The sequence below is a fragment of the Mandrillus leucophaeus genome, unplaced genomic scaffold (assembly GCF_000951045.1).
Source record: "Mandrillus leucophaeus isolate KB7577 unplaced genomic scaffold, Mleu.le_1.0 Scaffold534, whole genome shotgun sequence".
Lineage (NCBI taxonomy): Eukaryota > Metazoa > Chordata > Mammalia > Primates > Cercopithecidae > Mandrillus > Mandrillus leucophaeus.
This window is the reverse complement of record NW_012105742.1, coordinates 924,389-942,949: the sequence shown is the minus strand read 5'-3', so window position 1 is coordinate 942,949 and position 18,561 is coordinate 924,389. Positions and strand designations below refer to the sequence as shown.

Genomic DNA, 18,561 nt, shown 5'->3' with positions numbered 1-18,561 from the left:
TTCAAAATTGTTTTAACCTCTAGTGCAGTTTCCTATAAAAAGGCAATTTTATAATTACAGGAAAAAACATAGTAAAAGAAGCTAATCTTTTGTAAATCTTAGTAAATGTCTCAATATTGTGCTGCCTTTACTAATAGGCAGTGGGTCCCATGTGAATGAACCTTTAAAAGTGGCTTGTACATCTTATGTTCAGCATTGACATGATAGAGGAACTGTTTTCATAAATGCTTTTTCAACAATGCTGCCACATCTGGTTTCTCCCAACTTCGTTCTAATAAAACTATTTTTAAGAATTTGGTTTATTTGTGGTTTAATCCAAAATCTAACTTAAGTTGCTTTTCACTAATTTGACTCTAATATCCTTGATAGAGTTGCATTTTAAGTTGAAACTGAGTATCTTAAAAATACTAAGGTGGTTGTTAATGGAATTACACGTTGTCATGGGATTTACATTGTTTGTCTTGACTCTTTTCTGAGTTTTTCTGACATCCATTTTCTGTTTGTCTTCAGGTTATCCTTTACCTTTGCATCTCTTAACTTTTCCTTTTGTAGATCCACTGTTTTCCTATGAGCTACCAAAAAATGTAATTGAGAGCTCTGTAATCTAACAATCACATTTCCTTAAAATATGACCATTTTAAAAATTTTAAACATAATTGTAATACCGTTATATAATTTCTCTTAGGGAAAAAAAAGTTCAAAAGACTGACTTTCAGGAATACAAAGCTTTGGCTACAACATGAAAGTCAAAGCTGCAATTAATAACCCTGATACTTAAACATTTTTATTTTGAAAAACCCTCTAAAGGTTTTGATTTTTAAAATATGTGTGAAAATTTAGAGGGTCCACCACCATTTACATAGCATCTCAGCCACCATTCTGTGTGGCATTTATAAGACATATCAAAGAAACTTTCATCCAAAGAAGTCCACTTACTCTCGTCTTTATTAATCTTAAAGCTTAAGTAGTTTACATAGTGGATCTTGTCTAGAACTATTGATAGTTTCTTTGGTGTATTTTCTCAAATTCATCTTTCTTGGTGTGCAAAAACATCTTCCTGTAACTCCAGCCACCTCTTACAGCATTTCTGTGTCTTTTAAAACTTGATTATATCTATTTTTAAAAATCTAGTCTAAATCTTTCTTGCTGCAACTTTTTTTATACTTCCTCTGCACTGTATTTGTCCATTTGTATCCTTGCTTTAATCTATCATTGGCGAAATTGGTCCTGTAATAGACTTGTAACTACTGGATATTGTCTGGTTTTACTGTTAAAGTTTAACATATTAAGCTACCAGTGCTGAGTGTATTGGTGATCAAAAAATAGAAAATTTAAACAATGCCTCATAGAATTCTGTACGAAACAACTTCAGATTTACCTCTGTATGTAGTTGTGATTATAAAATTGTTTCACTGAAGACGTTATGTATATCTTTTAACTAATGTTTTATGACAATCATGATATAAATTATTTGGAAATTCTTATGTGACAGTTTCTGAGGTACAATAATGATTTAAGAAAGAAAACAGTTTCATCTAGAAACACGTCTTGGGGGATCATAATCAGAACATAAATTTACCAGGTGATTTGGGCTATTCTTGTGAAAAGTTTACGGGAAACTGTGTAACCAAGATCTCATTTTCATTTTTCCTGTTTTGTGCTGTAGATATGCTGTAGCCCTGAGCATTAAATGAGTACTGATGGATGCTAATTGGGGAGTTCCCTTCTTTTAATCACCTGTATTTTCTGTACCTAGGTTTTTTCTTGGGAGGGCTCCTATTCCTGTACTGACCAGAGTTAGTTCTCCTTACTTTAAAAGATTAGATACGAAGAAAGCACTGCCTGATGTAGGATGGTCAGTAAGAAGGCAATTAGTTATATAACTTAAATTTGGGCAGCAATCCTTAAAACTATAGGAAATGACTTATTTTTCTTATTCACATCTATCTTCACCTCAAATTGATTTTGCTGTATAAAGGTCTCAGCTATTATGTTTGGTCTTATATCTTATATTAGGTACTTGAAACCTAAGCTTCATTTACTTATGATTTTACTTGGTTCTTTCTGATAGTGATAATAGGTCTCATTTTCCAAAGCACAATACAACTGATTCATCTTTGACTTGCTGACCTTGATTTTTTTTGTTTTTAGTCTTCTCCTGGAACTTAAGCATCATACTATAGGGTGTATTTTTATTCTTCTAAAAGAAGAAATCCATCTATATTTTTACCAAAATTTTGATGTACTCAGACATCTAACCTTTCAATTTACATGTTTTTAAACTCAGTATGAAAGTCCCTTTAATAGTTAAGCTTTAGCGTGAAATACTACTTTTTAAATATCTATATGCAGGCTCTGCATACATCAGGAATCTGTTTAAGATATGTAATAAATTCCTTGTAAGTTTGAGATCTTAAATGTTTTTTTTTTTTTTAAATCAACATGATGCATAAGTTTTTTTTTCTTAAAAAAACGGCATCTGCTTAAAGGGATTTATGACTAAAATTGCTTATTTTTCTACAGAGTTGTCTGCTGGTTCTCAGCTTGAAGAAGATTCTGCAGTCCTTATTGATCCTTTTTCTTGGCGTTACCATTTTTTGAAGCAAAGTTAACCTAGCTTTCTAGTTTGAGCTTTCTTTTTGGCCGTCTTTAAAAAAAAGTTTTTTTTAATCTATAAAATAGACAAGAGCTAGTTCTACAATGTCCAAGTCATTCCAGCAGTCATCTCTCAGTAGGGACTCACAGGGTCATGGGCGTGACCTGTCTGCGGCAGGAATAGGCCTTCTTGCTGCTGCTACCCAGTCTTTAAGTATGCCAGCATCTCTTGGAAGGATGAACCAGGGTACTGCACGCCTTGCTAGTTTAATGAATCTTGGAATGAGTTCTTCATTGAATCAACAAGGAGCTCATAGTGCACTGTCTTCTGCTAGTACTTCTTCCCATAATTTGCAGTCTATATTTAACATTGGAAGTAGAGGTCCACTCCCTTTATCTTCTCAACACCGTGGAGATGCAGACCAGGCCAGTAACATTTTGGCCAGCTTTGGTCTGTCTGCTAGAGACTTAGATGAACTGAGTCGTTATCCAGAGGACAAGATTACTCCTGAGAATTTGCCCCAAATCCTTCTACAGCTTAAAAGGAGGAGAACTGAAGAAGGCCCTACCTTGAGTTATGGTAGAGATGGCAGATCTGCTACACGGGAGCCACCATACAGAGTACCTAGGGATGATTGGGAAGAAAAAAGGCACTTTAGAAGAGATAGTTTTGATGATCGTGGTCCTAGTCTCAACCCAGTGCTTGATTATGACCATGGAAGTCGTTCTCAAGAATCTGGTTATTATGACAGAATGGATTATGAAGATGACAGATTAAGAGATGGAGAAAGGTGTAGGGATGATTCTTTTTTTGGTGAGACCTCGCATAACTATCATAAATTTGACAGTGAGTATGAGAGAATGGGACGTGGTCCTGGCCCCTTACAAGAGAGATCTCTCTTTGAGAAAAAGAGAGGCGCTCCTCCAAGTAGCAATATTGAAGACTTCCATGGACTCTTACCGAAGGGTTATCCCCATCTGTGCTCTATATGTGATTTGCCAGTTCATTCTAATAAGGTGAGTTAACGCAACAGATGCTTCTAATTTCTTTTACATTGTAGTGCCTATTTACCTATATCTTTGACTCTAATTCTGTAGTCTGATGACATTGAGTTGATCAAGCATTTTTAAACTTTTGAGAACACTTACTTTATTTGGAAGGTAATTGTTTTTGAGCATTTTAAACCAGGGCTTTACATTAATGTATTCTGCCTAGATTACTTCTGGCCACAAAGCTGTCATCCACTGAGATTATCTTGTTGGTTTTTGGCATCAATATGTTCTTCTTAATCATATATTTAAGCAGGTTTTTTTGTCTGCTTTGTTGAATTAAGTATTTTTTTTGCAGTCAATGTGCTCTGCCATTCAGGATGCTAGATTTCAGCTCTCCATCTGTCTTGATTGCTGATTTGTATGTAGTAAAGATGTATTCTTGAACAATTCTCTTTTTTTCCTTATCTGTGGCTACAGGGAAAGAGTTAATGTAGAGCCCTGGTGTTTGTTTCAGTATGTTTCATATTTTAGATTAGTTCATTCTTCCTTTTTTAATTTCCCTTTAACACAAACTTTCATACTATGACTGAAATTTTTCATCATTTTTTTTCTCCTTTTCCACAACTTTCTTAAACATACTTCAGAACTCACTTTTTATTATCCCATATTACATCTATCCCTTTAGAGACTTGGACAAATCAACTACTACAGTATCCTGCTCTGTGTTCCTCATAAACAAATTCTTTTTCTGAGTTAGGCTTAGACTTCTGATATAGTCATTTGAAAAGAAAATCTAATTCTCCTTTGCTTTAATTGTCACATCTACCAAAATGGGAACTTTTTCAAAATGCCCTTTTAAATATGTTGTCCTTTCTCTTTCAACTTTTTCAGTGTTACTCATTCTGACTTTTTTCCCCCCAATATATGGTGCAGTTGACTTCAAGTCATCGTTATAGCACCCCACTAGCTTGATCTATAATCTGTGACCATCCATTTTTCCTGATGTGCTCTACTTAACTGGAACAAGTTGCTGCCATGAAATTGATTTGATGGTTACTGTTACAGGGTTTTTCTTTACAGTAACATCTGGAAGGGTCATTTTCTTTTCATAGCTAATCCTTTGATAAGCATTTTTTAGTAAGTGAGTATGGATTTTTTTTTTAGTAGACTAAATCATACCATTGTTTTTAATATTCTGTTAAAGAGTATTACCAGTCACTCCCTTTCCTTATGTTTGGATCTCAGTATTTTTGTCGTTTAATCTTTAATCTGTACCAAAGTAAATTAACATAAATACTAAATTTAGGTTTATTTAAACATTTAAGAAGATGTATTTTCATTAAGAAATACAACCCCAAACTCACAAAAGCCAGCAAATTTTAATTGGTATATGTTTTGGGTGTTACCTTTTCCTAAATTTGTTGACTCTACTAAATATATCATGGAATTCATTTTAGTTTTTGATCAGCACTAAACTTTAAATTTTAGGTCCCGTGTGAATTGATAGAACGAAAAGGTCCATTAAACATTGGTGACTCCGGTTTTTTCTACATTATTTCTTGCCTGTTTATAAGGAAATAATAGCAGAAATGGCAATGTGACCAATATTCTCAGAAAGGATCTCTAAATTCTGAGGAAAATAGATAGTTACAGTGTCTCAAATGAGAGTGATGTTAAGGGACTTAAAAAATCTTTGCTACTGGAGTCATTAAGCTGTTGGGACATCATAAAGGAACACAACGGAACCATGAGAGGACTTAGAGAAAAGTTTCTGTTTTTATGTATGATTATGCTTTTTTTCTCCAAATTTTGCTACCTTCTAGTTCCTGAAGAAGGCTAATAACTTAAATGGATCTAAATTAACAAAAGAGCAGTTTTTACATATTTTGATGAAACTGTGGATTCAAGAGTAAGATACCTTACCCTAGTGCAAGAGGTACTTTTCGCCTGTAAAAATGCTTAGGTCCTAGCCAGTTTTGGTATTCTGTCAATATACTGAGTACATTTGAGAAGTATTTTAGAGGCCTTTTGTTTAATTCTGTGGTTTAAATGTGTAAATTGGACCAACTTTAAGAAGTTTAAACACATGGATTATCTGAATTTCTAGTTTTCTAGTTGCCTTACTATGTTTTTTACGTATATGCATTCTATTGAAAAAATATTTAAATATTCACTTTAGCAGTGGACCCTCTATAACCGCTATAGAAGTGACCTTAGAGAAAATTTCTGTGATGGAAGTAGATAATGAAAAATTTTTAAACATTTAATCCTGCTCTCTGGTATTGCTGCATAACTTGGAAAATCTGTTCTTTTTACTTATTGGTATTGTTAAATAGTTTACATGATCAAAAGTTCTTACTGTGAAGTAAAAAACTTAAGTAGAAAATAATTTAATTTGTCATGGAGTGTCATTATTTTTAGGTGACTTAAAGTGATGGTGTTGCTTTTATTTCTTTCTAGGTCATTTTAGATCATCAAATTGCTTTTCTTTTTTTCTTTCTTTCTTTTTTTGAGATGGAGTTTTGCTCTTGTTGCCCAGGCTGGAATGGATGCAGTGGCGCAGTCTCGGCTCAGCTCACTGTAACCTCCACCTCCTGGATTCAAGCGATTCTCCTGCCTCAGCCTTCCGAGTAGCTGGGATTACAAGCATGCGCCACCACGCCCGGCTAATTTTGTATTTTTAGAGACAGTGTTTCTCCACGTTGGTCAGGCTGGTCTCAAACTCCCGACCTCAGGTGATTCACCACCTTGGCCTCCCAAAGTGTTGGGATTACAGGCGTGAGCCATCGCATCTAGCCATCAGATTGCTTTTCTATGCAATCTCAAGCTTCTCAGCTTCCTTTCGCTTAAAGAAAATTATCCACTATAGCACTTTGGCTGTCTTGTCACTTGAGTTTATATTAAGTTACTCTTTTTTCTGCCATTCTGTAAGTGCTTCCCAAATTCTTTTTTTCTCTCTATAGTTTAAGGTATCTCAAATACATCAAGGTGAATGTAGTTTTCCTACAGAAATGTCTGACTTTAAAAGGTGTGTAAATCCTTTATTAATCTAATTTTGCAGGCGTTACCTCAGTGTAGAGTCCAGGAATATAGATTTTTATAAAACTCTTTCACTTAGTCCTCACCGTAAACCAACCAGTAATAGATTGGTAGTACACATTAGTCATGGGTGAGTTTGGGAGGTACATGACTGATTTTTTGATTTTGGCCTGCCTTCTATCACTTTGAAAGAGCAGACACACTTTTCCTGTAAGTTTGAACCTTTAAAGAACATGGAGGATTGGATATAATTTCTGTTCAGCTATGTATCCTTTCTAGCTCCTATGAAATAGAAGCATGGCTAGTAGGATAACATTTATTCCTCTCCCAGAACTTAAGAATATTTTAAGTAAAATCTGAATATTTTTAGTTCAGAGAATTCTAAGTCATTAATGGGTATTTGTTTAATTAATCCTTCTTTTTTTTTTTTTTTTTTTTTTTTTCTCGCTCTGTGTCCCAGGCTGGGGTACAGTGGCGCGATCTTGGCTCACTGCAGCCTCCGCCTTTCGGGTTCAAGCAGTTCTCCTGCCTTAGCCTCCCAGGTAGCTGGGATTACAGGCGTACATCACCATGCCCAGCTAATTTTTTTTTGTATTTTTAGTAGAGATGGGTTTCACCATGTTAGCTAGGCTGGCCTCCAACTCTTGACCTCAGGTGATCCGCCTGCCCTGGCCTCCCAAAGTGCTGGGATTATAGGTATGAGCCACCATGCCCAGCCAAGGCTTCTAAATTTTGTGAACTTACCTGTGGTTCCTCTGGCTTACAGCCATTTTTATTTTATTTTATTTTGTTTTGTTTTATATTTTTGAGAAAGAGTCTCTCACTTTGTAGCCCACGCTGGAGTGCACTTACGTGATCGTAGCTCATTACACTCCCCACCACCCAGGCTCAAGTGAGGCACGTACCACCACACCTGCCGGTTTTTTTGATAAGAGACCTGGTTTCACTATGATATCCAGACTGGTCTCAAACTCCTGGGCTCAAGTGATCTGCCTGCTTTGGCCTCCCAGAGTGCTGGGATTATATGCGTGAGCCACTGCACCTGGCCCTTACAGCCATTTTAAAAATGGTCTCCAACTAGAAGTCAGTGGTCCATTACTTTCCAATTGAAACTTTAGATAACCCAAATAGCTGATGATTGTAGAGCCAACTGGAGAGATCTTGAGTTCCTTAACTATTAGCCATTATTTTAAAAAGAGACCTGGAAGTAGTTTATAGCTTTCAGCATTTTAAGAAAGGTACCATTCTATTTGGATGAGTTCCATTTTAGTTCACAGGATTCTATTTATTTATTTATTTATTTATTTTGAGATGGAGTTTCTTGCTGTCACCCATACTGGAGTGCAATGGCATGATCTCGGCTCACTGCAACCTCCACCTCCCAGGTTCAAGCTATTCCTCTGTCTTAGCCTCCCAAGTAGCTGGAATTACAGGCACCCACCACCACCACCTAATTTTTGTATTTTTAATAAAGATAGGGTTTCACCATGTTGGCCAGACTGGTCTCGAACTCCTGACCTCAGTTGATCCTCCCACCTCGGCCTCCCAAAGTGCTGGGACTACAGGTCCGAGCCACTGCACCCGGCCTTTCACAGGATTTTAGATAATTTTTCTAGAGCATAGGAATGTACCTAAACTGTTGTCATGTAAATATAAACCCTTTTTTTTTTTTTTTAAAGGATCCCATTTATAAAATACCAATCCGCAACTTTTTGAAAGCATGTATCTTGTAGTTTGATACCTTACTTTAATTTAGTTCAGCTCTCAGTGAGCTACCCCCCTTTAAAAACACGTCGCCTGACCATGTTTTATATTCCAAATATAATTGTATTGAGTAGTGTGGGTGTTACAGAAATTACAATTTGTGGGAGTTTGTGAAACATCCATAAGAGTTGTAAAGCAGGAATTGTAAAACAAGACTGCTTTATAATCAGTTCGGTTTTTTTGTTTTGGTTTGGTTTTTTTAAGCACATTCCATGTGCCTCGCAAGGGTCTGATAAGCAGTTTACCTTTATAGACTCATTTGCTTTTCACAACAACCCTATGAGACTATTGTCCCAGTGAATTTAAATAACAGGGACCAAAGATTCACATCATTGTAATTTGGGAGTGGAACCTAGGCAGTCTAGGCAGAGCCCAGTTTTCCTGACTCCTCATTCTTACATTGCCTAAAAAGTTAGCTCATTTATATCTGCATTTTTTTCTAAAGAAATTATTTGAAATAAGAGTTACTTCAATTTAAAATAAACCACGGAAGAGTGAATAGTGATAGAATGTCATGTTTCCCTCCCTAAATTTGTTGAGGCATTCCTTAAATTTGCTTCTATATTTTGGGGAAATATAAAGAAAGCTTAATATTTTGATAAATGGGATTCGTTTTCTAGAAAAGCCATTCCTGTTGAATCATGTTAGCATTTTATGGTAATGCTAATCATGGTGCATTTTTCATTCACTGTGTATTTAATAGGTAGTAAACCTGGAACATCCTCAAAAGCTGGATGTGATTAAAGTTTTTGGTTTGTTTTGTTTTTCGCGGGGTCTTTGTCACCCAGGCTGGAGCGTGGTGGCCCAATCTCAGCTCACTGGAATCTCCGCCTTCTGGGTTCAAGAGATTCTGCTGCCTCAGCCTTCCAAGAAGCTGGGACTACAGGCGTACACCACCACGCCCGGCTAAAGTTTGTATTTTTTGTAGAGATGGGGTTTCGCCATGTTGGCTAGGCTGGTTTCAAACTCCTGGTCTCAAGTGATCCACCCACCTCAGCCTCCCAAAGTGTTGGGATTATAGGCATGAGCCACCGAGCTTGGCCTAAAAGATTCTATTTTAACTAATTGTTCAAATTTATAGTATATAGTTTCTAGAAAAGTAGATAGAAACATGGATGTTTTATCATTCAGAATACTCTAAAGTTAAGCATACAATGAATACTTCAGTTTGGTCCACAGTAAAAGTTAATAAGCCTTGCTAATCTCAAGGTTAGTTACTACTCTTGATCTTTATTAACTCTATATCTTTTCCCTGTCAAATCTCTTAAGTATGTTGACAAGTTAATCCAGTTTTTCCAAGAATGTGCATAGCGTATTTGAGGGCAGGATCAAGCCTCAAGGATTCAGAGAAATGGTTTTAAATTAAATCAGTGTGATTTAGTGAATGGGCAGGTGTTTGTACAGCCTATAATACTGCATAGACATTAATGTTCTAGAGTTTGAATGGTTCAGATGAAAATATTTTAGCTTAATTTTTGTTAATTCTACTAATTTACTTTGCTGCAGGAGTGGAGTCAACATATCAATGGAGCAAGTCACAGTCGTCGATGCCAGCTTCTTCTTGAAATGTAGGAGTTTGAAATACCTTTAAAACGTCCTTATCGTGAATCAGAATCAGCCATTATTGGTTTTTGGGAGTTTATCATTTACTTGTAATATCCACAATGTTAATATCACATAGTGGTACTGTATGGGCAATACTATTTACAAGTAAAATGTTTAGATCTGGAAATTTCATATTGAATATTAGATGCAGTAATAATGATATTTTGTTATTTAATATTTCTAGGATACATACACATTGGTCATTATAGAAATTGATGATTTTTACTAGGTATAGTGAAAGATAGTATTTGATATGTAGAGTGGATTCACAGTAACATTTTTAATAATACGTGCTTTAAAAATGCAAAAGATACAGAAAAGAGGGTAGGTTATTAAAAGATTCTAATTCTTTGTTCAGGAAAATCCTTGGTGGTGGTTTTTTTGTTTGGTTTTGTTTTTTTTTTTTTTGCTTTTGAGATCTTTGGTTTTTGAGTTCAGGCTGCTACCATGAAATGGAATTCCTAAAGAAAACTCCCTGCTTAGACAGCACACAGTGCCCATTGTTGACTGGAGTTGGAATTTTCACATATGCCTAACTCTGTTGGGGCTATTCTTTCTAATGTCACAGCTCAACTGTGCTCTTGGTATTAATATTGGAGAAGGAAAATCTGTGCTCTGTTCTTGTTTCTATGTAACCCACATTTCTAATTCTTTGTGCAGCACTTCCTCCTTACAATTTAACTAATAGAGGAAAAACTTAAATTTCAACATTATCTACATTTGCAAGCAATATAAAACAAGTTTATTCTCGTGGATTATTTTGAAGTTCTGAGTTTTTTATTTTGAAGTATCTATAGGAAATGCTTTAAAACTATGTTTCTAACACTTAGACTCTCAGATAACTTTACTAATAAATGATCTCTATTTTAGAGGCCAAACAAGGCTGTTTTGTGAAAAGGGCAGTTTTATTTTAAAGTTAATTTTCTGGTCTTTTTAAAGCTACCCAGAATGGAATCCTGACAATGATACAGGACACACAATGTAAGTTAAATTTTTTAAGCTACCATTTGTAAAGGAGATCAATGTAAGGAATTCAGGTTTAACTTTCAACATTTCATAAAGTATTTTCAGAATTTCTTTACTGAAAATGAGACTCGGATAAAATTCACTTCGGTTAACAATTTTTAGAATATATATTATGTAGTAATTTGTACTTTTTTATTGTTAATGTAGACTTTGATCTAGTTACTTCACAGATACCCTGAAAGATTGAAGTGGTTGTGGTCATATGTTGGGGTGCTTTAGCATTAAATCTTAATTCTTTCCAATGGACTTCTTTATTATGATTTATATTGTATGTCTTCACTTTACTAGGGGTGATCCATTCATGTTGCAGCAGTCTACAAATCCAGCACCAGGAATTCTGGGACCGCCACCTCCCTCGTTTCATCTTGGGGGACCAGCAGTTGGACCAAGAGGAAATCTGGGTAATTATATAAAATTCATGTTACTTTTCCTTACAGAGCCCTTACTGAAAATGTTTATTTTTTGGAGACAGAGTTTCGCTCTTATTGCCCAGGCTGGAGCGCAGTGGCGCGATATTGGCTCACTGTAACCTCCGCCTCCTGAGTGCAAGCATTTCTCCTGCCTCAGCCTCCCGAGTAGCTGGGATTACAGGTGCTCGCCACCATGCCCAGCTAATTTTCGTATTTTTAGTAGAGATGTGGTTTAACCACGTTGACCAGACTAATCTTGAACTCTTGGCCTCAGGCGATCTACCCACCTGGGCCTCCAAAGTGCTAGGATTACAGGTGTGAGCAGCTGTGTCGGGCTGCAAATTTTGCTTCTTTATTTGAGACAGAGTCTCACTCTCTCTCCCAGGCTGGAGTGTAATGGTGCGATCTCCGCTCACTGCAACCTCTGTCTCCCTGGTTCAAGCGATTCTCATGCTTCAGCCTCTCCTGAGTAACTGGGATTACAAACGTGTGCCATCACACCCGGCTAATTTTTGTATTTTTGGTAGAGGCAAGGGTTTCGCCATGTTGCCCAGGCTGATCTCAAACTCCTGGCCTCAAATGATCCATTCTCCTCAACCTCCCAAAGTGCTGGGATTACAGGTGTGAATCACCACACCTGGTCCCTTTCTAAAAATTAAAGGCAATGATTGTAGGTGAAAGAAGGCTCGTTTAAATATTACTCAGGAATAACATTGCATGAAAAGTGATGGTAATCACATATTTGTAAGAGCTTTTCATTTGTGTTTGGAAGATGTACATTTTTCAGTAAAATTGCTTTTTTAAGCAAGTGTATTGATTACAAGACTGAAAACTTTCTCTTCCCATAAAGGTGCTGGAAATGGAAACCTGCAAGGACCTAGACACATGCAGAAAGGCAGAGTGGTCAGTAATGAATGAAGCTTTTGCTTTTACTGTATTTACGATTTTGGGGAATATGATTTGTCCTAAATCCTTACTAGTTGAATATGTTTCATGGTCCTTATGGGATGATTGCTATAATTTGAAAACCATCAGGTTTTTATATGGCTTTGATAATAATTAAAACTTTAAATTTTATATGCCCATAGTCCAGTGAGCTCACCTTGATTCAGCATCCTGGAACCTTTGCTGTCCAGTTATGTGTACAATATTTAATTTAAAAATCACCGCAGAGACTATGTTTTGACACTTTGAAGTAGTTTTAACCATTTGGCTATGGTCAGAAAGAGCTTACCCAGTGATGTTTGATGTGTAGTTTTAAAATTCTCTAGAATGTTATGAGTTGTTGTTTTACTTACACTCCCCTGGTTAATTATAGATTATAAAAAGTCCTAATGCGTAATTGGTTTCATATTGCTTTAAAGAGACTTAATTGCTTGTCTTTTTTTTTCCCCTAATGGACAGGAAACTAGCAGAGTTGTTCACATCATGGATTTTCAACGAGGGAAAAACTTGAGATACCAGCTATTACAGCTGGTAGAACCATTTGGAGTCATTTCAAATCATCTGATTCTAAATAAAATTAATGAGGTATGAATTAAAATAGTGGTATTATTCATTTATTCATGCCACTAATATATTTTCTATAAGAATTAAATGATTTTGTATTAGAAAAATAAAACTCAAGGTAGTCTTAAGTTTATCAAATACGGAATGTCGTAGAGGAAAAGACCAGTAGTGATAAATGTCAATAATAATAGAATGCTAATGGATTATTAGTAACTATAAGTTATGATCCTTAGGTAGTAATTGTCATTATACTGCTATAAAAGCTGTAAAAGGAAAATTCTGTGGAAAGCCATTTCAGATCTATACCAAAATGATGGTTTCAAGTCATTAGTTTTAGTCCAGTAGGCATAGTAAATAATAAAGTAGTGCAGTAGAATGAACTAATCTGAGGTGGTCCTTAAAATAGCAAATTGGCAACATTGTTTTGTGGGGTTTTTTTGTTTCTTTGTTTTGGGAGACGGAGTATTGCTTCCGTCACCCAGGCTGGAGTGCAGTGGCGCAATCTTGGCTCACTTGCAACCTCTGCCTCCTGGGTTCTAGTGATTCTCCTACCTCATCCTCCCAAGTAGCTGGGACTACAAGTGTGCGCCCTCACACCCAGCTGATTCTATATTTTTAGTAGAGACAGAGTTTTACCATCTTGTTGGCCAGGATGGTCTCAATTTCTCGACCTCGTAATCTGCGTGCCTCGGCCTCCCAAAGTGATTACAGGCATGAGCTACTGGGCCTGGCCTGTTTTTTGTTTTGGTTTTTTAGTTCTTGAAAGTATTTTCTACTTAGTGATTAAATATATCTGGAAAGATTTGGGGCATTGTTATTTTTTAGGAAGAAATATCTGTAGTTCAGTGTGAGAAGGCTGATTGGAAAAAACAGAGAAATAACTTTTTGTACAATTTCAGGCATTTATTGAAATGGCAACCACAGAGGATGCTCAAGCTGCAGTGGATTATTACACAACCACACCAGCGTTAGTATTTGGCAAGCCAGTGAGAGTTCATTTATCCCAGAAGTATAAAAGAATAAAGGTAATGTTTATTTTTGCAAGCTGTATATCTGTTTAACAAATCATTTTAATATTTATTAACTTTGGTTCTTTAAAATTACTGCTAAGGCTGGGTGTGGTGGCTCACGCCTGTAATCCCAGCACCTTGGGAGGCCAAGGTGAGAAGGATTGTGTGAGGCCCAGGAGTTCAAGGCAAGCCTGGGCAACATAGTAAGACCTCGTCTCTATAGAAATAAAATAATTGGTAAAGACTAGGATGTTTTTAACTGTTAACTAATAATTATTGCATGTTTTTCCTTTTGTTATTGTTGTTTGTTAAAGAAACCTGAAGGAAAGCCAGATCAGAAGTTTGATCAAAAACAAGAGCTTGGACGTGTGATACATCTCAGCAATTTGCCCCATTCTGGCTATTCTGATAGTGCTGTTCTCAAGCTTGCTGAGCCTTATGGGAAAATAAAGAACTACATATTGATGAGGATGAAAAGTCAGGTAATACACATAAGGAAGTTTTAGAGAAGATAATTTATTAAAATCCTTTAAGATTTTTCAGTATGTGACCTGGCGTGGTTCCTCACGCCTGTAATCCCAGCACTTTGGGAGGCCAAGGTGGATGAATCACCTGATGTCAGGAGTTTGAGACCAACCTGGTCAGCTTAGTGAAATTCTGTTTCTACTAAAAATACAAAAATTATCTGGGCGTGGTGGCGCGTGCCTGTAATCCCAGCTGCTGGGGAGGCTGAGGCAGGAGAATTACTTAACCGTGGGAGGCAGAGGTTGTAGTGAGCTGAGATTGCGCCACTGCACTCCAGCCTGGGTGGCAGAGCGAAACTCCCAACTCAAAAAAAAAGAAAAAAGAAAAAAAAAAAGTGTATCCCTATTTTTAGTGATGAAATCTGGAGGACGAGTTGTTTCATTTCATCCTTTTTTTGTTGTTGTTGTTCTTTTATTTAAAAAATTTAGAGTTAGCCAGGTACGGTGGCTCACGCCTGTAATCCCAGCACTTGGGGAGGCAGAGGCGGCTAGATCACAAGGTCAGGAGATCGAGACCATCCTGGCTAACACAGTGAAACCCTGTCTCTTACTAAAAATACAAAAAACTTAGCCAGGCGTACGCCTGTTGTCCCAGCTGCTGGGGAGGCTGAGGCAGGGTAATGGCGTGAACCCGGGAGGTGGAGCTTGCAGTGAGCCAAAATCGCACTGCACTCCAGCCTGGGTGACAGAGCAAGACTCCATTTCAAAAAAAAAAAAAAAAAAGAAAATTAGAGTTAGGCCAGGTGCATTGGCTCATGCCTGTAAATCCCTAGACTTTGGGAGGCTGAGGCCGGAGTTGCCCAGGAGTTTGAGACCACCCTGACAACATACTGAGGCCATATCTGTACAAAAACAAAAATTTAACCAGGCAAAGTGGCGTGCTTGTACAATTTTAGCTACTCTGGGAGTCTGAGGTTGGGTGGAACACTTAACCCGGGAGTCCAAGGTTGTAGTTAACTATGATTGTGCCACTGCACTTCAGCATAGGCAGTGGAGTGAGAGCCTGTCTCAAAAAGGAAATAAGAATGAGAAGAACATCTTTTATGTTTTTCTTTTTTTGTTTTAAACACTTCTGTAATTCAGCATTGCAAGTTTGTGTTCTTCCAGACTTTTATTTTTCTTACAGTATTTTAATATCTTCTAGGCTTATTACTTTTTTGCAGAAATAGTGTATATAGATGGTTTAGTATTTGGCACTACAGTGATTCTTGGGGATTTTGTAAATCTGACAGGTTGGTTTTTTGGTTTTTGGGTTTTTTCTGAGATGGAGTCTCGCTCTGTTGCCCAGTCTGGAGTGCAGTGGCGCCATCTTGGCTCACTGTAACCTCCCGCCTCCTCGGTAGCTGGGACTACAATAGGCACACTCCACCAGTCCCAGCTAATTTTTGCATTTGTAGTAGAGATGGGGTTTCACCATACTGGTCAGGCTGTTCTCGGTATTCCTGACCTCAGGTGAGCCACCTGCCGTGGCCTCCCAAAGTGTTGGGATTACAGGCGTGAGCCACTGTGCCCAGCCCTATTCCGTGACTTTTTAACTCTGTGCTAAAGGTTAAAATTTTTAGCCGGGTGTGGTGGCTTTCACCTGTAATCCCAGCACTTTGGGAGGCCAAAGCAGGAGGATCACCTGAGTCCAGGAGCTCGAGACCAGTCTAGGCAAGATGGTGAAACCCCAACTCTACAAAAAATACAAAAATTAGCCAGGCATGGTGGTGCATGCCTGTAGACCTAGCTACTGGGGGGCTGAGGTGGGAGGATCACATGGGCCCAGCACAACGAGGCTTCAGTGAGCCAAGATTGTGCCACTACATTCCAGCCTGGGTGACACAGTGAGACCCTGTCTCAGAAAAGAAAAAAAGTAATGAAGATTTTCTAGCCAGTAGGTAGAATACATAATAAGGTTTTATACAATTTTATAAAATATAATGTGCTTTGTGGTTTCTCTTTTCTTGTGTTCTTTTCTTTTCAAGGCTTTTATTGAGATGGAGACAAGAGAAGATGCAATGGCAATGGTTGACCATTGTTTGAAAAAAGCCCTTTGGTTTCAGGGGAGGTGTGTGAAGGTTGACCTGTCTGAGAAATATAAAAAACTGGTACTGAGGGTATGTAGTGTTTGATTTGTCATCATTTAACAGCCTGTTTTTACATATTTAAAGCCACAACATTCTTCTAAACATTTTTGTATGCTAAAAAATACAGGATTCCTGAAATGTAAGTTTATTGAAAGAGGTAAATCTATTGAAAGAAACTAGTTATTGAAAAAGAGCAACTTTTTTTTTCTGGTCTGTAATGGCAGAACTAGTCTTCCCTAGAGGACACCTTCATTGCTCTTATCTGTTTAAGTTTTTAATAGCTTTCTGCTACCAGAATGCTTTATTTTCCACTTCTCTATTGGTATGCTCATAATGATGAATGTCTGACTGTAGGCAGCTTAGGTTCTTGGATAAGGTTATGGGGATTGAATAAGCTGAGTTGATTATAGGGATTATCTCCAATTATTAATTCACTGGATAATTGTGTATTCTGCAAATGTATTGTTTAACTTCTGTAAAACTTGTCTTTTAGATTCCAAACAGAGGCATTGATTTACTGAAAAAAGATAAATCCCGGTAATTTCATTTTGTTTTTCATATGTGTGAGTATATTCAACTTAACTTTTTCAGATGACAAATTAATTGTGATGTGTCCTTTTGATTTCAGAAAAAGATCTTACTCTCCAGACGGCAAAGAATCTCCAAGTGATAAGAAATCCAAAACTGATGGTTCCCAGAAGACTGAAAGTTCAACCGAAGGTAAAGAACAAGAAGAGAAGTCCGGTGAAGATGGTGAGAAAGACACAAAGGATGACCAGACAGAGCAGGAACCTAATATGCTGCTTGAATCTGAAGATGAGCTACTTGTAGATGAAGAAGAAGCAGCAGCCCTGCTAGAAAGTGGCAGTTCAGTGGGAGACGAGACCGATCTTGCTAATTTAGGTGATGTGGCTTCTGATGGGAAAAAGGAACCTTCAGATAAAGCTGTGAAAAAAGATGCAAGTGCTTCAGCAGCAGCAAAGAAAAAGCTTAAAAAGGTAAAGAAATAATATTGGTTTGTTTTAGTAGAACATTAGATCAGATCAGCGTTTCAAGTTATTTACCTAAGCAGTGTCAGATAAAGAGAACTACATGATTTAAATCGAAAATAGATATGAACCAGAATATAAATATTTAAATCTGAACTCTGCAATAAATAATAAATAAGACATTTTATTATAGTTGGCAAAAAACATCAGCTCAAAGAGGAAACTTTTTAGTAAAAATGAGGGAGAAGGACTCAAAATACATGCTTCTGTATTGTAGTGGTAGCATATAGGTAGGCAGCCTTATAGTGTAGCTTTGAAAAAGAATAGTTGTGGTAGCATATAGGTAGGCAGCATTATAGTGTAGCTTTGAAAAAAAAAAAAACAGGACATGAGTTTGCAGTAAGTTAATTGACCCAAGATAGTTAAAACTTTTGCCACTCATTCAAAAATTATTGAATAATTTTTCCTATTTGAGATATGTTGGCCTGGTCAGATACTTTAGTATCTTTTAAAACAATTTTATTTGAACATGTAAGTCATTTAGAAGACACATATAAAGTGAATATAAATATAGAAATACACACGGTGTAAAGAAGAGTAAAACAAAAGACCCACATTGTGCTGCCTGCCTTGCTTAAGGAGTAGGGCATTAAAATGCCTTTGAAGCAAACTTTTTATGTTAAATGACTCATAAAATTTCAGAGTCAGCCCAGGCCCATTGGGTCACGCCTGTAATCCCAGCACTTTGGGAGGCCTGGCAGATCACTGGAGGCCATGAGTTCAGAACCAACATGGTGAAACCCCAGCTCTATTAGAAATACAAAAATTAGCCGGGTGTGGTGGCACATACCTGTAGCAGCCACTCAGAAAGGCTGAGGCAGGAGAATTGCTTGAATCTGGGAGGCTAGCGAAGATCACACCACTGTACTCCAGCCTGGGTGACAAGAGCGAGACTCTGTCTCAAGAAAAACAAGTAGAGTGAAATGAAATTTTTGCCATCCTGTTCCATATTCCGTTGGTTCTTTTTC

General features: G+C 37.1%; 1 protein-coding gene across 4 annotated transcripts in view; it reads left to right on the top strand.

Annotated features, from left to right (window-relative positions):
- The window catches only part of MATR3 (matrin 3), a 37,504-nt gene that overhangs the window by 11,542 nt on the left and 7,401 nt on the right, over window positions 1-18,561 (top strand). For 2 of the 4 annotated variants that reach the window (XM_011997238.1, XM_011997239.1), the window contains exons 2-12: window positions 2,524-3,612; window positions 9,898-9,959; window positions 10,936-10,977; window positions 11,311-11,423; window positions 12,283-12,335; window positions 12,837-12,962; window positions 13,841-13,966; window positions 14,266-14,433; window positions 16,443-16,574; window positions 17,038-17,081; window positions 17,173-17,542. In XM_011997238.1, coding sequence (XP_011852628.1) covers window positions 2,701-3,612; window positions 9,898-9,959; window positions 10,936-10,977; window positions 11,311-11,423; window positions 12,283-12,335; window positions 12,837-12,962; window positions 13,841-13,966; window positions 14,266-14,433; window positions 16,443-16,574; window positions 17,038-17,081; window positions 17,173-17,542 — 2,148 coding nt within the window. In that variant the 5' untranslated portion in view covers window positions 2,524-2,700. The remainder of the gene's footprint in view (window positions 1-2,523; window positions 3,613-9,897; window positions 9,960-10,935; window positions 10,978-11,310; window positions 11,424-12,282; window positions 12,336-12,836; window positions 12,963-13,840; window positions 13,967-14,265; window positions 14,434-16,442; window positions 16,575-17,037; window positions 17,082-17,172; window positions 17,543-18,561) is intronic. The other 2 variants (XM_011997237.1, XM_011997236.1) reach the window with 1 other exon arrangement.